Source organism: Chiloscyllium plagiosum, unplaced genomic scaffold (genome assembly GCF_037043375.1).
Source record: "Chiloscyllium plagiosum isolate Xiang-an unplaced genomic scaffold, Cpla_swu_hap1 HiC_scaffold_23, whole genome shotgun sequence".
NCBI lineage: Eukaryota > Metazoa > Chordata > Chondrichthyes > Orectolobiformes > Hemiscylliidae > Chiloscyllium > Chiloscyllium plagiosum.
Genome location: NW_028270161.1, coordinates 5,879,283 through 5,903,642, shown reverse-complemented (window position 1 = coordinate 5,903,642; position 24,360 = coordinate 5,879,283). Strand labels below are relative to the sequence as shown.

Genomic DNA, 24,360 nt, shown 5'->3' with positions numbered 1-24,360 from the left:
TAGTTTGTATCCTTTGCTTTGTGTATGTACGGGGCAAAGATTTACTCAAATCCTTTATTTCCTTCAGCTAAAGATTTCATAAAACGCTTGATGGAGAAGGACCCAAACAAACGTTACACATGTGAGCAAGCACTAAGACATCCGTGGTAAGTAGGTCTACATTCAGTCTGGTAGATTGGATCTTTCTCTCCCAAGCATCTGTCTACTATATCGTAGATCCCTGGCAAACCTGTGTCATGAATGCACTTTTTATTATCATCCAAGTAATCTTTTTTGCCACCGGTCTAATTACGAATTTCAACACTTCTTTTGCTGTGAATTTCTCTCCATCTTTCTGTACCACTGAAATGGTCAGGAGTCACACAACACCATTGTTATAGTCCAGCAGGTTTATTTGAAATCACAAGCTTTCAGAGCACTGCTCCTTTGTCAGCTGGAATGCAAGGAGGCACATAGGCACAGAATTTATAGCAGAGAGATCAAAAGATTGTAGAAATGGTGTGAGTGGAGTGTCGACAGGCTGAATAATAACTCTCTGCAGGTGATCAAGAGTGTCAGACAGTGTGAGTAAAGTGTCAACAGCTGAATAGCAAGTGAAGGGATGACCTTCATTCTTATTCATTGAGGCAGTGAGATAATTACAACGAATTAAAGATAAGGTGGTGCTGGAGACAAACCAAGTGGCTGGAATAACATGCTAGGTCTAATAGTCATATGCCAAGAGTCTAACCAAAGTAACAATTAACCCCTGACATAGATTGACCTCAGTGCAGGGAACTGCATGCAGCTTATAATCATTTGTAACAATAGACTTGAAATACATTATCCAGAGGAATGTTCAAACACCGAGAGAGATAGTGAATTGGCGTCTGTATTAACTCGATGGAAGTGAAGAGGGAAGGAAATGATCTGTACTCAGTTTGCAAGTTGCAATCCTATTAGTGTAAAATCACCCAGAGTTTAGTATGAGTCTGTGTTTAATCTCACACCTTCTAGAATGACAGGAGAAAGTATAAATTAGTGTCAGATTTCACTTTGAGAATCCTATTATTGTTCATTGGTCAAGCTTTGTTGAATTAGATATTTGTGTTGCACTCTGAAGGGTAAGAGATATGACTGCTCTGCACAAGGTGCTCACATCTTCCTCACATTTCTCTCCAAATTCCCCCCCCCGTCTTCTCAGAGCACACCGGCTCATTATTCTCCCTCCCACACCAGGCCGCTATACTCACTCACTCACCAGACCGGTATCCTCCCTCCCTCACCAGGCCACTATCCTCCCTCCCTCACCAGGCCTCTATCCTCCCTCCCACATCAGGCCGGTATCCTCACTCACTCACCAGGCCGGTATCCCCCGTCCCTCACCAGGCCACTATCCTTCCTTCGTCACCAGGCCTCTATCCGCCCTTCCTCACCAGGCTTTCATCCTCCCTCCCACACCAGGCCACTATCCTCCCTTCCTCACCAGGCCGCTTTTCTCCTTCCCACACCAGGCTGCTATCCTCCCTCCTTCACCAGGCCAGTATCCCCCCTCCCTCACCAGGCCGGTATCCTCCTTCCCACATCAGGCTACTTTCCTCCCTCCCTCCCCAGGCCGCTATCCTCCCTTCCTCACCAGGCCGCTTTTCTCCTTCCCACACCAGGCTGCTATCCTCTCTCCCTCACCAGGCCACTATCCTCCCTCCCTCACCAGGCCTCTATCCTCCCTCCCACACCGGGCCTCTTTCCTCCCTCCCACTCCAGGCCGGTATCCTCCCTCCCACACCAGGCCTCTATCCTCCCTCCCACACCAGGCCATTATCCTCCCTCCCACACCAGGCCTCTATCCTCCCTCCCACTCCAGGCCGGTATCCCCCCTCCCTCACCAGGCCGCTATTCTCCCTTCCACACCAGGCCGCTATCCTCCCTCCCACACCAGGCCGCTATCCTCCCTCCCTCACCTGGCCACTATCCTCCATCCCTCACCAGGCCGGTATCCCCCCTCCCACACCATGTCGCTATCCTCCATCCCTCACCAAGCCGCTATCCTCCCTCCCACACCAGGCCGCTATTGTCCCTCCCTCACCAGGCCACTATCCCCCTCTCCCACACCAGGCCACTATTCTCCCTCCCTCACCAGGCTGCTATCCTCCCTCCCAACTAGGCCAGTATCCCCCCTCCCTCACCAGGCCACTGCCTCTATGCTTCTTCAAAACATAGCGTCGCTCCAAAAGCTTGTGATTTCTAATAAATCTGTTGGATTATAACCTGGTGTTGTGTGATTTTTGACTTTATTCAAATAAACCAGACCGTATGTTTTTCAAAGTGTACAAAAGAAACGTATGCTTCCTGTGCAAATTCTGAACATGTTTGGTCATTAATCTCATAATGCCAATTGCTTCCCCCAACCCCCTTCCTCTCTAGAACAAAACAACTGTCTCCTGCACCTACCCACCCAAGCGACTGGCTCATAAGTGTTGACACATATTTAGTTTAAAACTAGAATCTTCACTAGAGCGTCCTTTGTAATGCGATCATTGCTCAGTTAATTCATTAGGAATTGTGGTTGCCCCCACAGCAGCCGTGACTATTGGACTTAGTAGAGAATTTAATCACCTTTATATTGATTTCTCGCCCCTACACCCCACTCCTAAACAAGTATTGATCTAGTTTTTTTACGTGGTTACAATCATAGTGCTAAATGAGCCAGGGGCTACTCCACGGCGAACAGTGTGTATGTAGTCCCCTGGCATTAGCACTTACTACTGTTCTCACTCTACACATGCACCGAACAGCTGAAGTAAGTCTCCAGTCTGCCACTTCCTCTCGATTATTTATCCCATCGAAACTTTGAATTTTCTATGAAGCTTTTATGTGGAACCCTGGAGGGCTTACCAGAGAAAGTCTGGTCGGGATTCTCACCCTGTTCTTATATCAGGATAATCAACGCTGCACAAAATTCAAATTTTACAATTTCTTGCTGCAAATTTGCAAAGGTTGTGAAAGCGGACTGATTGTGATGACTATATGAAAACATATTCTTTACTCACACCCAGGTTAACTGAATGGTATTCCAGTAAAATTCCAAATTTGTTACAAACCTAAAGGGCACGAGATTACTAAATGAGTAAGATTTTACAGAGACAGCTGTAAGCAAGCTGGTCCACAGCAGTGTGTACCCTGCTGTTTCGCAGTCTGACTCTCAGTCTGCTCCCCAGCCTGGAACTATTTAAATTGTTATCTGCACTTTGTCAACACAGTCTAGTCTATCAGTTAATTAATTCTCCAACTTTCAGAATCCGGGGAATAATGAAACAGCAGCATTCCAATTTATAGACTGCTGTAGCCAGTGCTTAAATGTTGGGGTAGTAAATGGATTCATATGATTTAGTTGGTTACATGGACCAAAAGTGACTGGTGAGTTTGTTAGTACTGCTTAATGGGGCAGAGCACGTTCAACGTTTTCACTTCAGTCATTTAGCGTTTTTGGAAGGCATTTTAAGTTGTGTAGCCATGTTTTGGAAATGCAACTCCAGTCTAAAGGCATAAAGATGTATGTATTAATTCTTCGATGTTCTTGTGAATCCAAACAGTTTTACAATTGAGTGATTTTGTCCAGAAATCACAGACAGCAGTCCCTTTTCAGTAGAATCCTTCCTCAAAGGATCCACGCCCAGCCCCACCATCAGCTCTAACCTTATTCTCTCAAACTTTACTTCCCTTCCCTGAGTTCCCAAACATGTTGGAACTCGGGCTAAGAGTTTCTCACTTTTTATTTCGTTCCCTACATGACTCCATGCAGTCCAGGTTCTGCCTTGCCGAAGGAACTGGGACCACCCAACGTTGTGACTCACGTGATGGCCTGGCTTTCTCCTTTTGCTTCCCGATGGCATTTTGACTGGCAGTTTACCTGAAAAGTTTCTCCGGTATGACAGCTCCCAGTCTAATGGTCCCAGCAGGACTGGCCCATAACTAGTGAGTTAATTGGTTTAATTTGGTCTTTATTTCAAAGACAATGGAGTATAAAAACAGGGAGACTTAGTAAAATCTTTGTTAAACCAGTCAGAACACAGTCGAAGAGTGTGGTGCTAGAAAAGCACAGCTGGTCAGGCAGCATCCAAGGAGAGGAGCAGGAGAATCGATATTTTGAACATAAGCCCTTCATTTCCTGCTCCTCGGATGCTGCCTGACCTGCTGTACTTTTCCAGCAACACACTCTCGACTCTGATCTCCAGCATCTGCAGTCCTCACTTTCTAGTAGTCAGATCACAGCTGCAATACTGTGAACAGTTTTGGCCCTTGTATCTAAGGAAAGATACATTGGCATTGGAGGCAGTTCAGAGTAGGTTAGCTCGGTTGATTCCAGTAAGGAGGGATTTTCTTATGAGAAAACGTTGAATAGTTTGGGCCTGCACTCACTGTAGGTTAGACGAATGAGAGACCATCTTGAAATGTATAGACGTCTTACGGGACTTGACAGGTTAGTTGCTGAGAGGCTCTTTTGCATTGTGGGAGAGTCTCGGATCAGAGGACATAACCTCAGGATAAGGGGTCCCCCATTTAAGACAGAAATGAGGAGGATTTTTTTCTCTCAGAATGTAATGAATGTGTGGAATTCTTCACCACAGAGGGCTGTCGAGGCTGGGTCATTAAGTATTTTGGAGGCTGATGTAAGCAAATTTTTAATCACGATGGGAATCAGGGTTATGGGGAAAAGGCAGGAAAGTGAAGTTGGGGATTATCAGGTCAGCCGTGGTCTCATTTGAATGGTGGAGTAGGCTTAATAAGCTGATTGGTCTATGAATGCTCCCATGTCTTATGGTCTAGTAATTGGCTACCCACCCTTCGCCTGCAGGAGGTGATGTCCTGAGGCAGCAGCAAGGCATCTAACTCCCCACCCAAACCTTCTGCCACCATTTCACAGAATCTCCCATCTTCCAGCGATTCTCTAGAGAGCTGGTAACATTCAGCACTCTGACCATTCCTCACCCTCGACTCCACCTTCCCATCTCTTCCCCATATCGTTCGATGCTGCTGGCATTCAAAATCGATCTGGGAGATGGAGCGAGGCAGAAAGTAGGTCATTTTTCCTTTCTTTGACCGTTGGATGGAATGCTGCTTCCTCAAGCGAATGATGATGAAAACGACCCAGATTTGAGCAACAGGAAATTTGGGATTTTGAATTTGCTGCTGTCTTTCTGATTAAGATACCAAACCAGAAGGGCTATTAAGTTTGCTATAAGGACATTCCAAAGAAAAATAGTTTAATCAAGAGGATATACAGTATTAGCTTCCAATTCCATTTAAGGTTGTTTCTCAATGATTAATAGCTAGGGGCTGAGAAATGACCATTTGCATTAATAGTGCACTGCTGTTGAACAGATTGGCATTCACTTCTTGATTAGTCTTTTAAGAGAGGCATTTGGAATGATCATTTTGGAAGCCATGATTTAAAGTAATGGGCAGAGAAATTTTGCACAAAAGCTTTAGGTATTTGGCTGTTCACGTTGCAAACATTACTGTCTTCCAGCTGATTTTGTTGCAAAATATAATGTAAGTGTCAAGCACAGAATTTAAATATTTTCCTTTAACATTAGTAATTGTACAGATATACACTGCTAGGTCACTACAATGAAGGATTTCAATTGCAACCAATCTTGGAATTTCTAAGCTTGATTTTTAAAATATTGCCTCAGGGGAAAAGTCACAGAATAAAGTTCCCAAAGTTGACCCAATATTTTCCAAAACAGGCTCTATAAAAATGTTGAGGAGCAATCGTAAGGATGATGGGAAAGCGATAACAAACTAACAGACAGAATGGGAATCACATCAATCAGGGGCCTGTTCGAGGAGTGGCAGCTGGGTTCAAAATGAAGATAATGTCAACCACGTTTCAGGATTTGTGACCCCCTAAAGTGACTCAACAAGCAATTCTTGGAGCCACAGCTGGAAAGTGAGGACGAGAGTTGCCCTGAGGAATTTTGCCAGGGGTACGAATCAATCATAGAATCCTTACTGTGTGAAAGCAGGTCATTTGACCCATTGAGTCCATACGGACCCTCCGTAGAGCATCCCACCCTATCCAATCCCTATATTTCCCATGGTTAACCCACCAAACCTGCACATCCCTGGACACTATTGGCAATTTCCAATGGCCAACCCACCCAGCCTGCACATCTTTGGACTGTGGGAGGAAACCCATGCAGCTATGGGGAGAATGTGCAAACTCCACACAGACACCCAGAGGGTGGAATCAAACCTGGCTCCCTGGTGCTAGGAGGCAGCAGTGCTAATCACTGAGCCACCATGCTGCCCAATGTAGTTCAACATTTACTGCCTTCTGTAATGGTCTGGAAAGCCACTCAGTTCAGGGGCAATTAGGGGTGGGCGACAAAGGCTAGACTTGCTGGCAACACAGTCCAATGAAAGAATAAAAACAACACACCTTAGGCTTCAAATGTAGCATCTTATTAGTCTACCTGTACAAAATGTGGCTGCTTGATTGCCACTTGGGCCATCTAAATAGTGTAACACCACTGGCCATGGTCTGGACTCCTGCCAACTACTTTGGGACTTAAGTGCTTCCTCTCCACACCTTCAACCTCCAATCTCTGACCCCTGAACTCTTGACCATCTTATTCTCCCCTGAAGCCCTGCTTTCTCTTCCTGTGCAGATGTGGAGCATTAACTCTTCAGTTATCTTAAATTAGCAACCTGCCCGAAACGTCGATTCTCCTGTTCCTTGGATGCTGCCTGACTTGCTGTGCTTTTCCAGCAACACATTTTCAACCTGTTTCTTCAACCCGGATACTTTGACAAGTTATTTTCTCTTCCTGTCAGACATTGTCACCAAAGGTAGCACAATAGAATAAGCCGTGCGGGAGGCAGGGAGTGGCCCATTTACTGATGGTCACCTGAGGGAGTTATGTGCATTAACCATGAGCCTGAAGATTGTGAGTTTAAGTCAGATTCCAGAACTCTTGAGTATGATTATCAAAGCTGACAGTCCAGTCAAGTCCAGAGGGAGTGCTGTACTGTCAGAGGAGCTGACTTTCCAAAGAGACATTTCCAGTTGATCTCTCAGGTAAATGCAAAAGATCCCATTGGATCCCTTGAACCCACTCCATTTAATTAGATCTGATTGTGACCTCATGTTCTTGCCTGACCCCAGTCTCCCTCCATGTCTCCCCGTGTCTGCGTGGGTTTCCTCCGGGTGCTCCGGTTTCCTCCCACAATCCAAAGATGTGCAGGTTTAGGTGAATAGGCCGTGCTAAATTGCCTGTACTGTTAGGTGCATCATTCAGAGGGAATTGGGTCTGGGTGGGTTGCTTTTCAGAGGATTGGTGTGGACTGGTTGGGCTGAAGGGTCTGTTTCCACACTGTAGGGAATCTAATCTAATCTATACCCTAGACTTTGTGGTTTACCAAAAATCTGTTTAACTCAACTTTGAATATATTTCATGATGCAGCCAGACTTATCTCTGTGGAAGAGAACTCTATGTATCTTTCTACCCCCCACAAAGGAAATGGTTCCACCACCTCTCCATCGTAAATGAGAGAGTCCATAATGACTAAACCATGCCCCCTAACATTCCCCACAACGGGGAACATGCTCTCAGTATTGACCGTGACAAGCCTCCTCAGAACCGTGTGCATTTCAATAAGGTCACCTCTCTTCACCTAAACTCCAGTGAGGTACAGGTCAGCTCCTGTAATCCCGGGTTCCAAACAGTTGACTGGAAGTTAAAATGCAGATTAGAAACTGCGTTGAACTTACAAAAGACTCAGAGGAAAAGTATGAATACCTTCACAGAGTAATATGATTTACCAAATAAGAAGTAAGACAGGCTAGAAGACCATAAGACATAGGAGTGGAAGTAAGGCCATTCGGCCCATCGAGCCCACTCCGCCATTCAATCTTGGCTGATGGGCATTTCAATTCCACTTACCCGCATTCTCCCTGTAGCCCTTAATTCCTTCTGACATCAAGAATTTATCAATCTCTGCCTTGAAGACATTTAGTGTCCCGGCCTCCACTGCACTCCGCGGCAATGAATTCCACAGGCCCACCACTCTCTAGCTGAAGAAATGTCTCCGCATTTCTGTTCTGAATTTACCCCCTCTAATTCTAAGGCTGTGCCCACGGGTCCTAATCTCCTCACCCAACGGAAACAATTTCCTAGCGTCCACCCTTTCCAAGCCATGTATTATCTTGTAAAATACAAGATCTTGTAAAGTCAGATTCCATTGTGGTAAATATTAGATGATGAACACTTATGTGGAAGATTAAGGCAGAAAGTATTAACTTATCACTAGGTAGATGAATTAAGATGCAAACACAATTGGTTCTTGGAATATTTTGCCACAGTGTGTAAAATGGAATAATAAAAGGTGATCTAATTATGCTTACGAGAAGATGGGAACAGTGTTCCTTATTAAAGCTAGATATTTGTGAAGATGTAACTTGGAGGAAACAGAGGATGATATAATAACATTGTGCTTTTCAGAGCTTTTAAAGTTTCCCCTCTCATCTGCTCTCAATTAATATCTGTATCAGAAACGTTGTGTACACAGCGAAGGAGGATATGTGAAAGGGGTGATGAGACACATTGCTAAGGCACAGTATTTTGACAGACCTTTAAAATGAAGACTAAACAGAGAATCAATAGATGATAGAATCCCTACTGTGTGAAAGCAGGTCATTTGACCCGTTGAGTCCATACTGACCCTCCGAAGAGCATCCCACAACCTGTCCAATCCCTGTATTTCCCATGGTTAACCCACCCAACCTGCACATCCCTGGACACTATGGGCAATTTCCCATGACCAACCTACCCAGCCTGCACATCTTTGGACTGTGGGAGGAAACTGGAGGAAATCTATGCAGACATGGGGAGAATATGCAAACTCCACACAGACCCACAAACTGTATTTATATAGCACCTTTATCATTGCAAACCAAAGTACTTCACAGATGGCGCTGAATTTAAAAAAGAAATTATTCTTTCACAGAATGTGAGCATTGCTGGGAAGGCCAGCTATTTGTTGTCCATTTCCCGCTGAATTCAGTGTCTTGCTAGGGCCATATCTGAGGGCAGTTTAGAATCCACCACACAGCTGTGGGTCTGGAGAGACAGGTTGGCCAGACCAAGGAAGGGTGGAAGATTTACCTCTCTTAGGGATATTGTGATGTAGAGGTGCTGGTGTTGGACTGGGGTGGACAAAGTCAGAGGTCACATGACACCAGGTTATAGTCCAACAGGTTTATTTAAAATTATAAGCTTTTGGAGCGTTGCCCCTTCTTCAGGTGAGGTGGAGAGAGACACACAGGAACAGAATATATAAGCCAAGAGATTTTTAGCATTGTTGTGGGTCTGTGAGTCACATGTAGGCCAGACCAGGTAAGGATGGCAGATTTCCTTCCCTGAAGGATATTAATGAACCAGGTGAGTTATCAGTAACAGTATTGCATGGACTGTAATAAATACTTTGAGACATTCTGAGAGGCTCTATACAAATTCAAATCTTTATTTAGGAATGATATTACCTTATGTCTCAAAATCAGACTTAGGTTTTGAGTAGGTACTGAGACCAGACGTACAAGGGGATGGATGGCACTGTCCATAGGAACATCACACGTAAACTTCTTGTAATGTGTAGGAGAAAAGACTGATTCATACCATTAGTTTGCACGGGGTTGAAATGCATGAGGTGTTGAGATGTTGTGCCAACACATTGCACTAGCTCATTACTGGACCTGACCACCTTCATTTCCGTTCAGGAGCGTGTGTTCAGGAATGGAAATCCCATTGCTCTGTCATGGTTTGCAGAGTAATCTACAAGACATAGAATCGAGAGCGTGGAGCACAGCAGGTCAGGCAGCATCTGAGGAGCAGGAAAATTGACGTTTCGGGCATTAGCCCTTCATCAGGATGACATAGACAAGTTTCCCCCTCACAAACAAAAACAGAAATTGCTGGAAAAGCTCAGCAGGTCTGGCAGTATCTGTGGAGAGAAGGGTCACTCGACCCAAAACGCTAACTCTGATTTCTCTCCACAGCTGCTGCCACACCTGCCGAGCTTTTCAGCAATTTCTGATTTTTTTTGCTGATTTACAGCATCTGCAGTTCTTTCTGTTTTAATTTTCTCCCTCAGTAGTGTTACACTTTCTGCAGTCACTGTACTGAACATAGGCATATCCACAATGATTTGCAACTTCAGTGGCTATTCCCATAAAAAATAATTAGCTAACAGAGTTTGGTTTAACCTTTAAAGTAAGGGGTGCATGTCTGTTTTGAATAATCAGCTGTTTCACCAACTCTGTCCAGTGTTTTAACATCATTGAAAATTCATCACATTTGCATTGGGATAGATCGGTTTGTCTCACATTGAAAGGGAAATTTTGAATCTCTTGAGACATCAAGGGCACAGTCCATCATTGGGAGTGACAGCTCGTTTTGCTACTGTTCCAACAGTGGGTTAGGATGTCTACCCTCGAGCTTAAATTATGTGTTCCTGAGGACTGGTTCCTGGATGGATGCCACAGGAGCACATTTGAGCTGATTGCAGCCCTCGGGAGAGAATCAACTTTTCTATGACCAATCTTTTTAGCAATCTGGCAAAATTAATATTTTCTGCACGAACAGCCTAGCTCCACAGGGTATAACTGAAGATCCACTCTGAAATGTGCTGGGAATTTTCTGCCTGCTTTCTCCAAGGAACCTGTCCGGTAGGTTTGAGTACATGATAAATTGTTGGACTGGAGTCAGTGGATGAAACAGCCAACTTCATGCCTAAAGTAATTAGTTAGAAACATTTCTTCTGATTTTTACAGAAGAGTGGTGTCATTCAGTGTTCACATTAAAGCAGGGTGGTAATTGGACTGTTCTTTCAGATCATTCATCATGGAACTTAATCCCGATTTGCCTCTTCCAACCATTCCCTATCATCCTTTTATTTCAGCTTAATCCAGTCCTGGCTGCAGACTTTCCAACAGGAATCTCTGAGGTGCTAACTTTAGCTCCATTGGCAGCGTTCTTACTTTGGATTCAGCAGGGAGTTGAACACAAAGGTTAGGACTGACGGAGTGCCGCACTGTCAGAGGTGACGTCTTTTAGATGAGATGTTGAGCTCATACCATTTTTATTTCTGCTTTGCATATGCTGGCACCACAGACTCTAATCTCTATTCTGCCAACATAGAATCTTGGAGATGTCCAGCACGGAAACAGACCCTTCAGTCCAACTTACCCATGCCGATCAGATATCCTAAATTGATTTAGTCCCATTTGCCAGCACTTGGCCCATATCCCTCCAAACTCTTCCTATTCATATACCTATCCAGATGCCTTTTAAATGCTGTAATTGTACCACCTTACACCATTTCCTCTAGCAGCTCATTCCACACACGCACCACCATCTGCGTGAAAAGGTTTCCCCTTAGGTCCCTTTTAAATCTTTCCCCTGTCACCCTAAACCTATGCCCTCTAGTTATAGACCTCCCCAACCCCAGGGAAAAGACCTTGTCTATTTACCCTATCCATGTACCTCTAATGGGTCACCCCTCAGTCTAGATATGCTTGGGTAACACTCACTAAACCACGCATGACTTGATGGCAATAACAGAAATTTGCTAGAGAAACTCAGCAGGTCTGGCAGCATCTATGGAGAGAGGAAACAGAGTTAACTATTCAGGTCTGGTGACCCTTCTTCAGAAGACCTGATGAGAAGGTTTTCAATGGGAATAATCTAAAGATGGATTTTGAAGATTTCAGGATGATGGAAGGATGGCTGTCTTTTTATAAGACCATAAGACCATAAGACATAGGAGCGGAAGTAAGGCCATTCGGCCCATCGAGTCCACTCCACCATTCAATCTTGGCTGATGGGCATTTCAACTCCACTTACCCGCATTCTCCCCGTAGCCCTTAATTCCTTGTGACATCAAGAATTTATCAATTTCTGCCTTGAAGACATTTAGCGTCCCGGCCTCCACTGTACTCTGTGGCAATGAATTCCACAGGCCCGCCACTCTCTGGCTGAAGAAATGTCTCTGCATTTCTGTTCTGAATTTACCCCCTCTAATTCTAAGGCTGTGTCCACAGGTCCTAGTCTCCTCGCCTAACGGAAACAATTTCCTAGTGTCCACCCTCTCCAAGCCATGTATTATCTTGTAAGTTTCTATTAGATCTCCCCTTAATCTTCTAAACTCTAAACGTTTTAAAAGATATTGAGGCTTTTTATTGAAGACAAAAAGAGGGGAATTTTCTTTGGCGCATCAGGGAATATTTATCCATCAATCAACATGACCCAAGGGTTGTCTGGGGAGGTTGAGATTACTGTCTGCGGGTAGCAGTTCGAGGTGACATTATAAAATAAAAACTGAAAGGACAGCCGATGCAGGAAAGCAGAAACACAAACAGAAATTATTGGAAAAGCTCAGCCCAGCTGTTTTTGTTTCTAGTTTACCTTATAATGTGACTCCTCATTTAGTGATGAATTGGATTGCAAGTACATTGGGTTGCCCAGCAGCCACAATGGTGCTATATAAAGTCAACTCTTTCTCCTTTGATTATCATTCACTGAGGAAAAATGAAAGACTACTGATCTATTTCCCCTTTCCTATCTCACAATTTTCCTGTGACTTGATATGTTACAAAAGATTGTGTATTTCCCTTGCTTAATACATATTTTTGGAAGATGATTCCTTGCCGTGATAATCCAGTCACTTCAGCTCCTGTGATTGGCTCATCCAGTGATGTCAGTGTTCTGGACCAGGCCAGACCCCTTCAAAATATTTCAAGAGCCTACTTTTGCTCATTGTTTTAAGCAGGTGTGTTGCGGATAGTCCAGGAGCAATGCAGTTGGTCAAACCACGCAGTTTCAAACAAAATAGAACTTATTTACAAAAATTACTGAATAAAACCCAAACAATTGAGAACAAAATACTGAATAACTTAATCTATCTGAAAACCGGACAGATCATCCCAACTTAATGATGTTGTTCTTAATACTTGCAACAATCTCAGGGCAGAAAAAGTAAAATCAAACACAGGGTGTTACAGGAGAGATGTCAGAGAGAGAGAGATGAAGGTCAGTATGGTCTTGCTTCTTTGGGTCCAACAGCTTTCACAACTGCCTGACTGCTTTGAGTGAATAACCAGACTGCCAAAAGTCCCAAACCAAACCAGAGTGAGCTGAGCTGGGAGAGCTGGCCACTCCCCTTTCATTGTACAAGTATTTTCTTTTAACTTGAAAGCCTGTTGTCTGAGGCAGTATCTGTTAGCTATAATCAAACTGGCCTTAAAACCCTTCAAATTAGACTTTTCGGAGTTTGTGTCTTTTACGACCTCGTTGGAAAAAAGACAAGGACAACATAACCTTGTTAAAGGAGCAACATCATCATGTAGGAAAAATGTAGGTTAAAGAATTGACTGCATTTCTGAACCATATCTTTACTTAGGTTTTAAAAAATGTGGACTAAATCTGGATCTGGCTGGAAAACTAGTTATTTAGCAGAATGGGTAGATGTGTAGGTCACTTGGAGTTAGGAATGAATTCTAGAATAAGAATGAACTAAACAATATTCTCGGGTTTCGAGTGTGCAGAGAAAAGGAATTGGTGTGACATGTCCATAGCCATATTGCTTCCATAACGCCTCAATATGATAAACCTACACTGACCCAAAGTTATTAGATTTGGAGTATTGCTGAGCATTGTTTTTCAGACAGGATTAGAAGCACAAAAGCAATTCTTAAACCATTATCTCATAGTCAGGGTGGTTAAAAAGACATTTGGAACATTTGCCTTCATTCCTCAGTTCTTTGAGTACAGGAGTTGGGACGTCATATTGAGGTTATACAGGACATTGGTGAGGTCCCTTCTGGAATACTGTGTCCAGTTCGGATCGCCCTGTTATACGAAGGATATTATTAAGCTGGAGAGGGTTCAGAAGAGATATACCAGGATGTTGCCGGGAATGAGATTAGATTAGATTAGATTACTTACAGTGTGGAAACAGGCCCTTCGGCCCAACAAGTCCACACCGACCCGCCGAAGCGTAACCCACCCAGACCCATTCTCCTACATTTACCCCTTCACCTAACACTACGGGCAATTTAGCATGGCCAATTCACCTAACCCCTGCACATTTTTGGATTGTGGGAGGAAACCGGAGCACCCGGAGGAAACCCACGCAGACACGGGGAGAATGTGCAAACTCCACACAGAGAGTCGCCTGAGGCGGGAATTGAACCCGGGTCTCTGGCGCTGTGAAGCAGCAGTGCTAACCACTGTGCTACCGTGATGTTTGAGTTATAAAGAAAGGCTGGATAGGCTGGGACTTTGTTCACTAGAGCACAGGAGATAGTGAGGTGACATTATAGAAGTTTATAAAGTAGTGAGGGGTATGGATAGAATTAATGGTAGTTGCCTTTTCCCTCAGATGGGGGATTTCAAGACTTGGGGCACATTTCTAAGGTGAGAGGAGAGAGATTTTAAAAAGACATGAGGGGCAACGTTTTTACGCAGAAGGTGGTTTGTGTGTGGAATGAACTTCCTGAGAAGTGGTGGATGTGGGTACAGTTACAACATTTAAAAAACATTTGGATAAGTACATGAATAGGCAAGGTTTGGAGGGATATGGGCCAGGAGCAGGCAGGTGGGATTAATTTAGTTTGAGATTATGTTTGGCATGAGCTGATAAAGTGTGGATGAAGCACAGCAGGTCAAGTAGCATAAGAGGCGCAGGAGGGTCAACATTTCAGGTTGGGATCCAGCTCCACACTTTATCGACACTGACCTTACAGCATCTGCAGTCGTCACTATCTCCATCGTGTTTAACTGCTGGATGAAAACCTGGTGATGTGTTATTTTTAAATTTGTCCACCCCAGTCCAATGCTGGCTCCTCCACATCATGTCCATTATATTTGGCAAGGACAGATTGAACTCCATGACTCTAAAAATGTGTCAAATGTTGGAAAAAATGTACATTATTTGCCCTTTTCTGTTATTTATGTACAATCCACTCCACTTGGTGGAGTGCTTAACCCAACCTACAAGTACAGAGTAGGTTCCACAATGAACAATTTTTCATTTTGATGATTTGGTCGTTTGAGGCTTGTACTTTTAACATTGATCACTGACTGTGTGGGTGTGCACTGATGTGGAGGACACATCCTCCATCACCACCCTCCATGCAGACAGCTTCAACACAGCGAGCTCAATACCTTGTCAGTTCAGTGACAGCTCATTTTGCCTTTGCAGGGCTCTATCCTGATTATTCTGCCTCCGAAAGTCAAAGTTTCTGACTGTGCAGGCACAGAAGAGTTTAGCAAATTGGAAGAGGCACAAGTTGCCAAAAATGAGTTGTAATATAAGCTTCATTTGTGCTACTAGACTTCTCCAATGCTTAGCTTGGCATTGGATACCGGAGAATTGTGTTGGTTTTTAATTGGGATCTTCAGGTGCGGCTACTGTGTGAATGTGACAGAAGCTGGGGCTACAGAGGCTGAGAAACCACATAATTGAACAGGGAGAGAATTTAGCCTCTTGTGGTTAGGAATCAGCTGTTGTTAATTTTCTCTGAATTGCAATGAATGTATATGGTATATACGAGAATTCCTGCTGTGCCCACACTAAGGTCTAAATTGGTACCTTAGTTCTGTTCTTTCCACTAATGCTATGCAACAAACTGTAATAGGAATCTTTTATGGGTCAGGAGTTACCTTCATATCTTTGCAGCTCCCAGAGTTATTGTTCAATGTAAAAAAAAACAAGGTGCTTTGATGCTGAAAACAGAACCTGTTACATGTTGAATGTTTCCCTGTTCTGATGAAAGGACATCGACCTGAAAGCTTATGCAGGAGTTTTATGGTGAACTGGCTCAGGAGAAGGAAGAACTTGGGAGTGGACTGTCCTGGTCAGATTCCAGCGCAGCGCAACCATATGCCAAGAGGTCAGGCCTGGAACCACGACCTGCCCAGAAACAGCGGGTAACTTACTGAACCAACTAAAGGAACAATTAAAACTCAGTTTCCAGTTCAATGGCAAGATCCTTGGAGTGACTGAAACATTGGCAGGGAAAGGGGACATCGTACTAGGGGTAGAGCACAGAACCTGCTCTACCCCGAGTACGAAACCCCATTCCAAAACTTGGGAGATTTAGCTACAAATATTCAACATGGTCAGCTGAAACTCCCATCTGTTAACACAGGTCGAATTATCAATGATGTAATAAGTATTTGTAAGTTAAGATACTATCGACCAAATGTTCAGATTCTGCAGAGATCTGGCATTGTGGACACTTTGCGGATGTCCCCACTAGTTTGGGACGAGGGACACAGTCTCAGGCTAAGGAATGTAGTTCCCAAGCAAGCACTTCTTATTTAAAGGGATCTGATTCGTTGGAATTCTCTCCCCTCCCAGAGGATTGTAGATGCCAGTCCATAGAAACGATACAGCACAAAAGGGTCCATTCACTCCATCTTATCCATGCTGACCCAAAGACACCCAGATGCCCTTTCTAATCCCATCTTCCTGCACACGGCCGATAGCCCTGCAGCTTACAGTACCTAAGGTGAAGATCCAGGGAGTTTTTATAAGAGTTTAGAGTCTCCGCCTCCACCACAAACTCAGGCAACGAACTCCAGACCCCCACCACCCTCTGTGTGAAAACCCTTTTCCTTATGTCGCCTCTAATCCTTCTGCCACTTTGCTTAAATCGATGACCTCTGGTTTTTGAACTCTCTGCCAAGGGAAGCAGGTTCCTCCTGTTTACTCTCTCTCTCCCTCACATTGTTGTACACCTCAATCATGTCACCCCCCCCTCAGCCTTCTCTGTTCTAGGGAAAACTACCCCAACCTCTCTAATCTCTCCTCGTAGCTACAATTCGCCAACCCCGGGCAGCATTCTAACTAATGTTCTCTGCATTTTCTCCAGAGCAATTGCATCCTTCCCATAATGTGGTGACCAAAACTACACACAGTACTCCAGTTATGGCCACATCAGTGTCTTATACAGTTTCATCATTATATTTCTGCTTGTGTATTGTATCCCTCTGCTAATGGAGAGCATTCCATATGCCTTTGTTACAACCTTACCTACCTGTACAACTATGTTTAGGGATCTATGCACTTGCATCCAACGTCTCTCACTTCATCTCCTGCTCTCAGTATTCCCATGTATTGTGTACTCCTTTTACTGTTTGACCTCCCTAAATGCATTACCTCACACTTATCAAAGTTGAACTCCATCTGCCCTTCCCTTCCCTTCCCTCTCCCCCACCCATCCAGATCAGTTTGGAGCTTACAGCTGTCCTCAACACTCCCCACGACACGGCCAATTTTTGTGTGGACTGCAGATTTCCTAATTGTGCCCTCCATGTTCAATGTCTAAAGTAAACAGCAGGACTCCCACAACCATGCCCTGTGGAAAACCACTTGATCAACTTTCCTTTCACAAGGGCAGCCATGACCATTATCTTTTGTTTCCGGTTACTAAGCCAATTTTGAATCTCTTTCAACAGCATTACCCTGTACCCTATGGACTTTTGCTTATTTGACCAGTCTGCCATGAGGTACCTTGTCAAATGCCTTAAGTGCAGACAACATCCTCTGCACTACCCTCATCAATCCTCCTTGTCACTTCCTCAAAACATTCAATCCGATTTGTAAGGCATGACCTTACCTTAACAAAGTCATGCTGACTATCCTGATTAGTCCATGCCTTTTTGAGTCACAGTTTCATCGATCGGAATCGATTGGTTCTGACCATTTGCCCACCACAAAGGAAAGGGATCCAACAGGACCTGTGTGAAATATTGGACAAAATAATCATAACGAGAGAGGAGGTGTTAGAGGAGTTGGAATCCTTAAAAGTGGATAAGTCACCAGGGCTAGATGGATTGTTCCCCAGGGTGTTGAAGGAAGTCACAGAGGAAATACTAGATGCTCTGAGGATTATTTGAGGATGCTCTGAAATAAGGTCTATAATTGTTTTGCATTTCCTTTGTACCCTTTTTAAACAACATGAACCACATTTGTATTTCTCTGGTCTTCCAGCACCTCACCTGTATCCAGTGAAGATAATCCTCAGAGCATCTGTGATTTCCTCCCTGACTGCCTTCAACATTTGGGACCAATCCATCCGCCCTGGTGACTTATCCACTTTCAAGCATTCCAATTCCTCTAACACCTCCTCTCTCGTTATGATTATTTTGTCCAATATTTCACACTGCTCCTGTTGGATCTCTTTCCTTTGTGAATATGGAGACAAAACATTCATTTAAAATTCTTTCCATATCCTCTGCATCTTCACACACGTTCTCTTCTTCAACTCTGACTGTTGTTGAATGTGTGTAAGGTTGGGAGAGACAGAGAGACGGGGAAATGTGGGAGTGGGCAGGAAAGTGATGCTGGGGCTGAGGTCAATCATGACCTTATTTAAACAGTGGAACAGACTCCAGGCAAAATGTGGTCAATGTCTACTCTTGTTTCTCATTTAATTGAGTCACAGAGTCATAGAGAAGTACTGCATGGAAACAGACCCCTCGGTCCAACTCATCCACGCTGACCAGATACCCTAAACTAATCAAGTCCCATTTGCCAGCATTTGGCCCATATCCCTCTAAACCCTTCGTATTCATGCATCCATTCAGATGCTTTTTAAATATTGTAATTGTACCAGCCTCCACCACATCCTCTGGCAGCTCATTTCATTCACACACCACCCTCAGTGTGAAAACATTGCCCCTCAGGTCCCTTTTAACCCTTTCCTTCTTACCTTAAACCTATGCCTGCTAGTTCTGGACTCTCCCGCCCCAGGGAATAGACCCTGACTATTTACCCTATCCTTGATTTTATAAACTTCTGTAAGGTCAGCCCTCAGCCTCCGACACTCCAGGGAAAACAGCTCCAGCCTATTCAACCTCTCCCTGTAGCTCAAACCCTTCAGCCCTGGCAACATCCTTGTAAATCTTTTCTGAACCCTTTCACGTTTCACAACATCTTTCCCGTAGCAGGGAGACCAGAATTGAAGGCAGTATTCCAGAAGTGTCCTCACCAATGTTCTCTTACTGTAGAACTGATTACTGCCATAGGAAAACGAAGCAAGATGCTGAAAGTAACAGGTTTGTGAGACAGATGAATGTTTCAGGTAGATTCTGATGGAGAGGATAGAATGGTAACTTGCTGGGTTTCTGACGAAGGGTGATTGGACAGGCATGAGCGTCCCCACCTTCCTCCTTCTATTCCCAAAGGCATTGAGGTCTGTGCTATTAGAAGAGCAACTGGAACCCAAGAGCACAGCCTGAGAATGAAGGGAAGAGTCTTTAGAACTGAGCCTGAGGAGCAATCTCTTCACCAGAGGGTGTTGACTCTGTGGAACTCATTGCCACAGAAAGCTATGGAGGCCAAGTCATTGAGTGTCTTTAAGTCCGAGATAGTTAGGTTCTTGATTGGTAAGGAGATCAAAGGTTATGGGAAAAAGGCAGGAGAATAGAGTTGAAAAACATATCAGCCATAATCAGCTGGCAGAGCAGACCTGATGGGCTGAATGGCACAATTCTGCTCCTCTCTCCTATGACCTTATGGTCTAAGCAACTGCCCACCTGAAATAGGCAGAAAGGAGGTCGGCAGGTTAAAGTGGTGCACCGATGAGACTGCCTACTGGCTGGTATGAGTGCCAGGAAGAGGATTAATTTGGGAATGTTGGCGTTGATGGGGATGTGGCTGGGGTCAAGTAGCAGGAACTGAGATTTGTTTTACATGGTTCTGGGGTGGGTGGGAGATCACTTCTGCTTCTTGAGGTGCCACAGAATAAATGTTATAAAGTGGGCCAATGGTATTCACACATTCAGCCCCCTCGTTGAAAGTGCTGTGCAAAGGAAGCAAATGCGATCCGTGAGAAAGAAACATTTTTCACCCAGTGAGTAGTGAGGGTGTGGAATGCATTGCTTGGAAATGTGCTGGAAGAACATTCAACTGAAGCATTCAAGAAGGGCATTGGAGAATTATTTAGGGCGGCACTGTGACTCAGTGGTGAGCACCGCTGCCTCACAGCACCAGGGGCCCAGGTTCGATTCCACCCTTGGGTGACTGTCTGTGTAGAGTTTGCACATTCTCCCCGTGTCTGTGTGGGCTTCTTCCAGGTGCTCTGGTTTCCTCCCACAGTCCAAAGATGTGCAGGCTAGGTGAATTGCCCAGGCTAAATTGCCCATAGTGTTCAGGGATGTGTAGGTCAGGTGCATTAGTTAGGAGCAGTGTAGAGTAATGGGTGTAAAGAAGTGGGTCTGGGTGGGTTACCCTTCAGAGAGTTTGTATGGACTTTTTGGGCCAATTGGCCTGTTTCCACACTGTAGGGCATCTAATTCTATTTGGATAGAAGCAGTGGATATGAGAGAAAAACCCAAAGATTGGCACTAGGGAGTGATGCTCATTTTCTGGATTAGTGGTGCTGGAAGAGCACAGCAGTTCAGGCAGCATCCAAGGAGCTTTGATGCTGCCTGAACTGCTGTGCTCTTCCAGCACCACTAATCCAGAATCTGGTTTCCAGCATCTGCAGTCATTGTTTTTACCTAGTGATGCTCATTTGAAGAAGCAGTGTAGGTATGATGGACTGAATGGCCTCTTTCTGTGCATTAATGTTTCCATGATTCATTAGGGGTCACTGGGCAATTGGGCCCCACTTCTACCACTTAAAAATCTGTACATTGGACTCATCCCATTTATATAGCGCTGCTTGTGTTTTCACAACCAGTGGGCATCTCAAAGTGCTTCACAGCAAGCAAGGTACGTTTGCATTGTTGTAACCACATATAGCAGACAATTTGTACGCAGACAGCAAGCTCCTTACTAATTACAATGTGATAATGTCCACGTTATCGGTATTTCTGCTGTTGATGAAAGGTTAAATAGTAATCAGGAGTCCAGTGCGATTTCCTCTGTTCCTCTACTATTTAGGTGATCAGAATCAGATTTTTACTCTCCTGGTATATGGATGTGAGTTTAGTCTGTTTCCAATTGAGCATCTGGAAAACAAATTGACCAAGCAAACTCTTTGATGTACTTATTTAAAATTCCATAATGTTATTCTATCTTTTGATTTCCTCTTCTTGACCCACCTCCCAGAGCAGTATATGACATAGTCTCTCTATTCCTGGAGAGAACTCAGCCAAAAGCCACTGATAGAGGCTTTTAAAGTTCTGAGAGAGCGAAAGTTGACCAACCCAGAACCATATTTTCAGATACAACAGGGCAAGAGACCATCAGTCCATCACTGTGAGAAGCAGACATAAAATAGATGCCAGGATGTGTTCCTTTATACATAGGCTGTTTAACCAATCTTCCTGGGAATTTCAGGTATGACACTGGCACAAAAGGAAATCAACAGCATCTGGTTCTTACATTCAAGGAAAAAGGGTTTCAGTTCCGTTTGTCCGTGAGTCAGTTTAACGAGCAGGAGAAATGAAATATTTTTTGGTAGATGCACTCAAAACTGACCCCGTACCCCATGGAATGAGTCTGAGATGAGCAGTATTGTGTTAAGGAAATATGTTTGTGATGAGGAGTTTTAATCATATGAAAACAATTAAAGATAACAATACAAGACCTTATCCAAATATTATTTTTAACGTGTTGTACTTATTAACTGATATTTAAGATTTACTTTCTGCCAAGCTCCAGTTGTTTATATTTTAGAAACATAGCCATGTTGGAGTTCAGTGCTTTGTTCTAATAGAAAATAGCTGCAGGAGTAGGCCATTCGGCCCTTCAAGCCTGCTCCACCATTCAATATGGTCATGGCTGATCATCCAACTCAGTCCCCTGTTCCTGCTTTCACCCCCATATCGTTTGCTCCCTTTAGCCCTAAGAACTATACCCAACTCCTTCTTGAAAACACTTAATGTTCTGGCCTCAACTGTTTCCTGTGGCGGAGAATTCCATGGGCTTCTCACCGTGTGGGTGAAGAAGACTGCACAAAAGACACTAAGCTGAGAGCCCGGCTAAACAAAGAGGACACTAAACAAAGAGGGCAAACAGGTAGCAGCACAGCCAAATATCCGGTCACAAAGGTGCATTTGTGAAGCAAACAGAGAAGTTCTGAGGAAAGGTCTCTCAACCCAAAATGCTAACCTGATTTCTGTCCACAGATGCTGCCAGGCCTGCTGAGCTTTTCCAGCAATTTCTGTTTTTGTTTCATTTGTAGAAATCTTGCCTCAGTGTTGAATATTTTCAATATGTGAAACCTTGACTTTTAGAAACTTTGGCAATGTGATGAAGGGAGATTTTATCAGTCTCAAACACTGGAGCTTGCTTTTTAACATTATTCATCCCAGCTTATCATTGTAAGGAAGTGCAGTTAATGTATCAGAAATGACAGAACAGTGCAATGGAACATTAAGAGATATTAATCATGAATACTGGAACTGCATACACATACAAATAACATACAGGCAGGAAATGAAAGGCCTGTTGAACCCATCTCTAGTTCCAGAGGAAATATTTGCAAGGCCATGGGAGGAGAACAAGGGAGTGCAGCTAATTGGATAACAATTTTGAAGGTGTAATGAAGATAATGAGCAAGGTGGCTTTGTCTGTGACCTATCTTATAGACAATTAGTTCTGGCCTTGACAGTAATCTTCATGTCCCAGAGATGCATCATTAAATGAATCTGAGGAGCTCTCATTGAGTCTGGCTGACTTTCATAGGCAGAATTACTTCATCAAAGTATAAGGTAAAGGAAGCTGATTATAAGGAGAAAACATAATGAATGTTTATGTGGGAATAAATAGTCTTTCTGTCTTTTCTCCCATTCTCTTCAACAGAGAAGTTTTGAGGTCAGCAATGACAACCTGCCCATTCTGATTTACTTTTCAAGTGTATATCAAGTTGGTGGCTCTGTGGTCAGCACTACTGCCTCACAGCATCAAGCACCCAGGTTCGATTCCAGCCTTGGGTGACTGTTTGTGTGGAGTTTGCATATTCTCCCCATATCTGCGTGGGTTTCCTTCCACAGTCCAAAGGTGTGCCGGCTAGGTGGATTAGCCATGGGAAATGTAGGGTTACAGGGACAGGGTAGGGCATGGGTCTGTGTGGAATACTCTTTGGAGGTGTGTACTCAATGGGCAGAATGGCCTGCTTCCACACTGTAGGGATTCTGTGATATATACAATGGGCAAGAGGACTTCATTTAGCACAGAAACACCAGTACTTAAAATCATTTCCAATGTTACCTGTTTTGTGGAATGCCAGAATTGTAACAGTGCAGAATGAGGCCATTTAACCCATCATGTCCATGCCAGCTCACCAAGAAAGCAATTCAGCTTTAATCATATCCCACCTCCTTGCCATACTCCTACACGTTCTTCTTTTTCAGATAATAAACCAAGTTCACCTCGATTGAATCTTCCACTACCAGACTCTGAGTTATCCCATACCAGATCCGAATTCAACTGGGACGTGTACATCAATACTTTGTCATCACTTTACCCATATGCTGCCACACATGTACAAGTACCCCATTTAAACCTTCAATTTGTCCAACTGACTACTATCAAGGCCAAAAGTAATTCACACAAGATTTCATCATTAACAGGAAAATAGCTCCATATATTGTAAACCTACAAGTTCTTTAATAAAAGAAATGGATTAGTGATTTACTACCATGTGACTTGAACCACTTACCTAGGGTGGATTAGCTCCAACAACACTCAAGAAGCTTGGCACCATCCAGGATAAACCACCACATCCACAAGCATCCACTCCCTTCACCACTGACAATGCAGAAATTCACCAAAGATCCTCAGACAGCGCCTTCCTAAACCCACGACCACTTCCATCACGAAGAACAAAGATAGCACGTACTTGGGAACACCACCCCCTGTACATTCCCCTCCAGGCCACTCACCATCCTGACTTGGAAATATAATGCTGTTCCTTCCCTATTGTTGGGTCAAAATCCTGGAATTCCCTCCATACCGGCATTGTGGGTCACCCCACAGCAAGTGGACTGGAGCGATTCAAGAAGGCAGTTCACCCCCACCATCTCAAGGGGCAAATAGGGACGGGCTATCAATGCTGGCCAGTCAGTGACCCCAAGTCCCACAGATGAATAAAAAAAATCCCTTTGAAACCAATACACACACATTCAGTCACAAATAAACAAAGAATTTGTAACAAATATTATGAATGGGAAGGTATATTCAGGTAATTTCTGTGGATTAGATGTTAAGATCTCAACGGGTGGAAAGATTTTTTTTCTGGAAGTTAGTTTAGTTTAGTTTAGTTTAGCAATGATGACACATTGTGGTCTGCACAGCATAGTCGATGTCCACTTCTACAGCTGGTCAGGTGGACCCAGGTCTTTTCTTGTGTTAGATTTT

The 24,360-nt window shown here is 44.0% G+C and overlaps 1 protein-coding gene across 1 annotated transcript in view; it reads left to right on the top strand.

Moving 5' to 3' along the window:
• camk1da (calcium/calmodulin-dependent protein kinase 1Da) overlaps window positions 1-24,360 on the top strand; it is a 475,456-nt gene that overhangs the window by 438,381 nt on the left and 12,715 nt on the right. Inside the window, exon 8 of the mRNA XM_043714161.2 lies at window positions 68-146. Within this exon, the coding sequence (XP_043570096.1) occupies window positions 68-146 (79 nt within the window). The remainder of the gene's footprint in view (window positions 1-67; window positions 147-24,360) is intronic.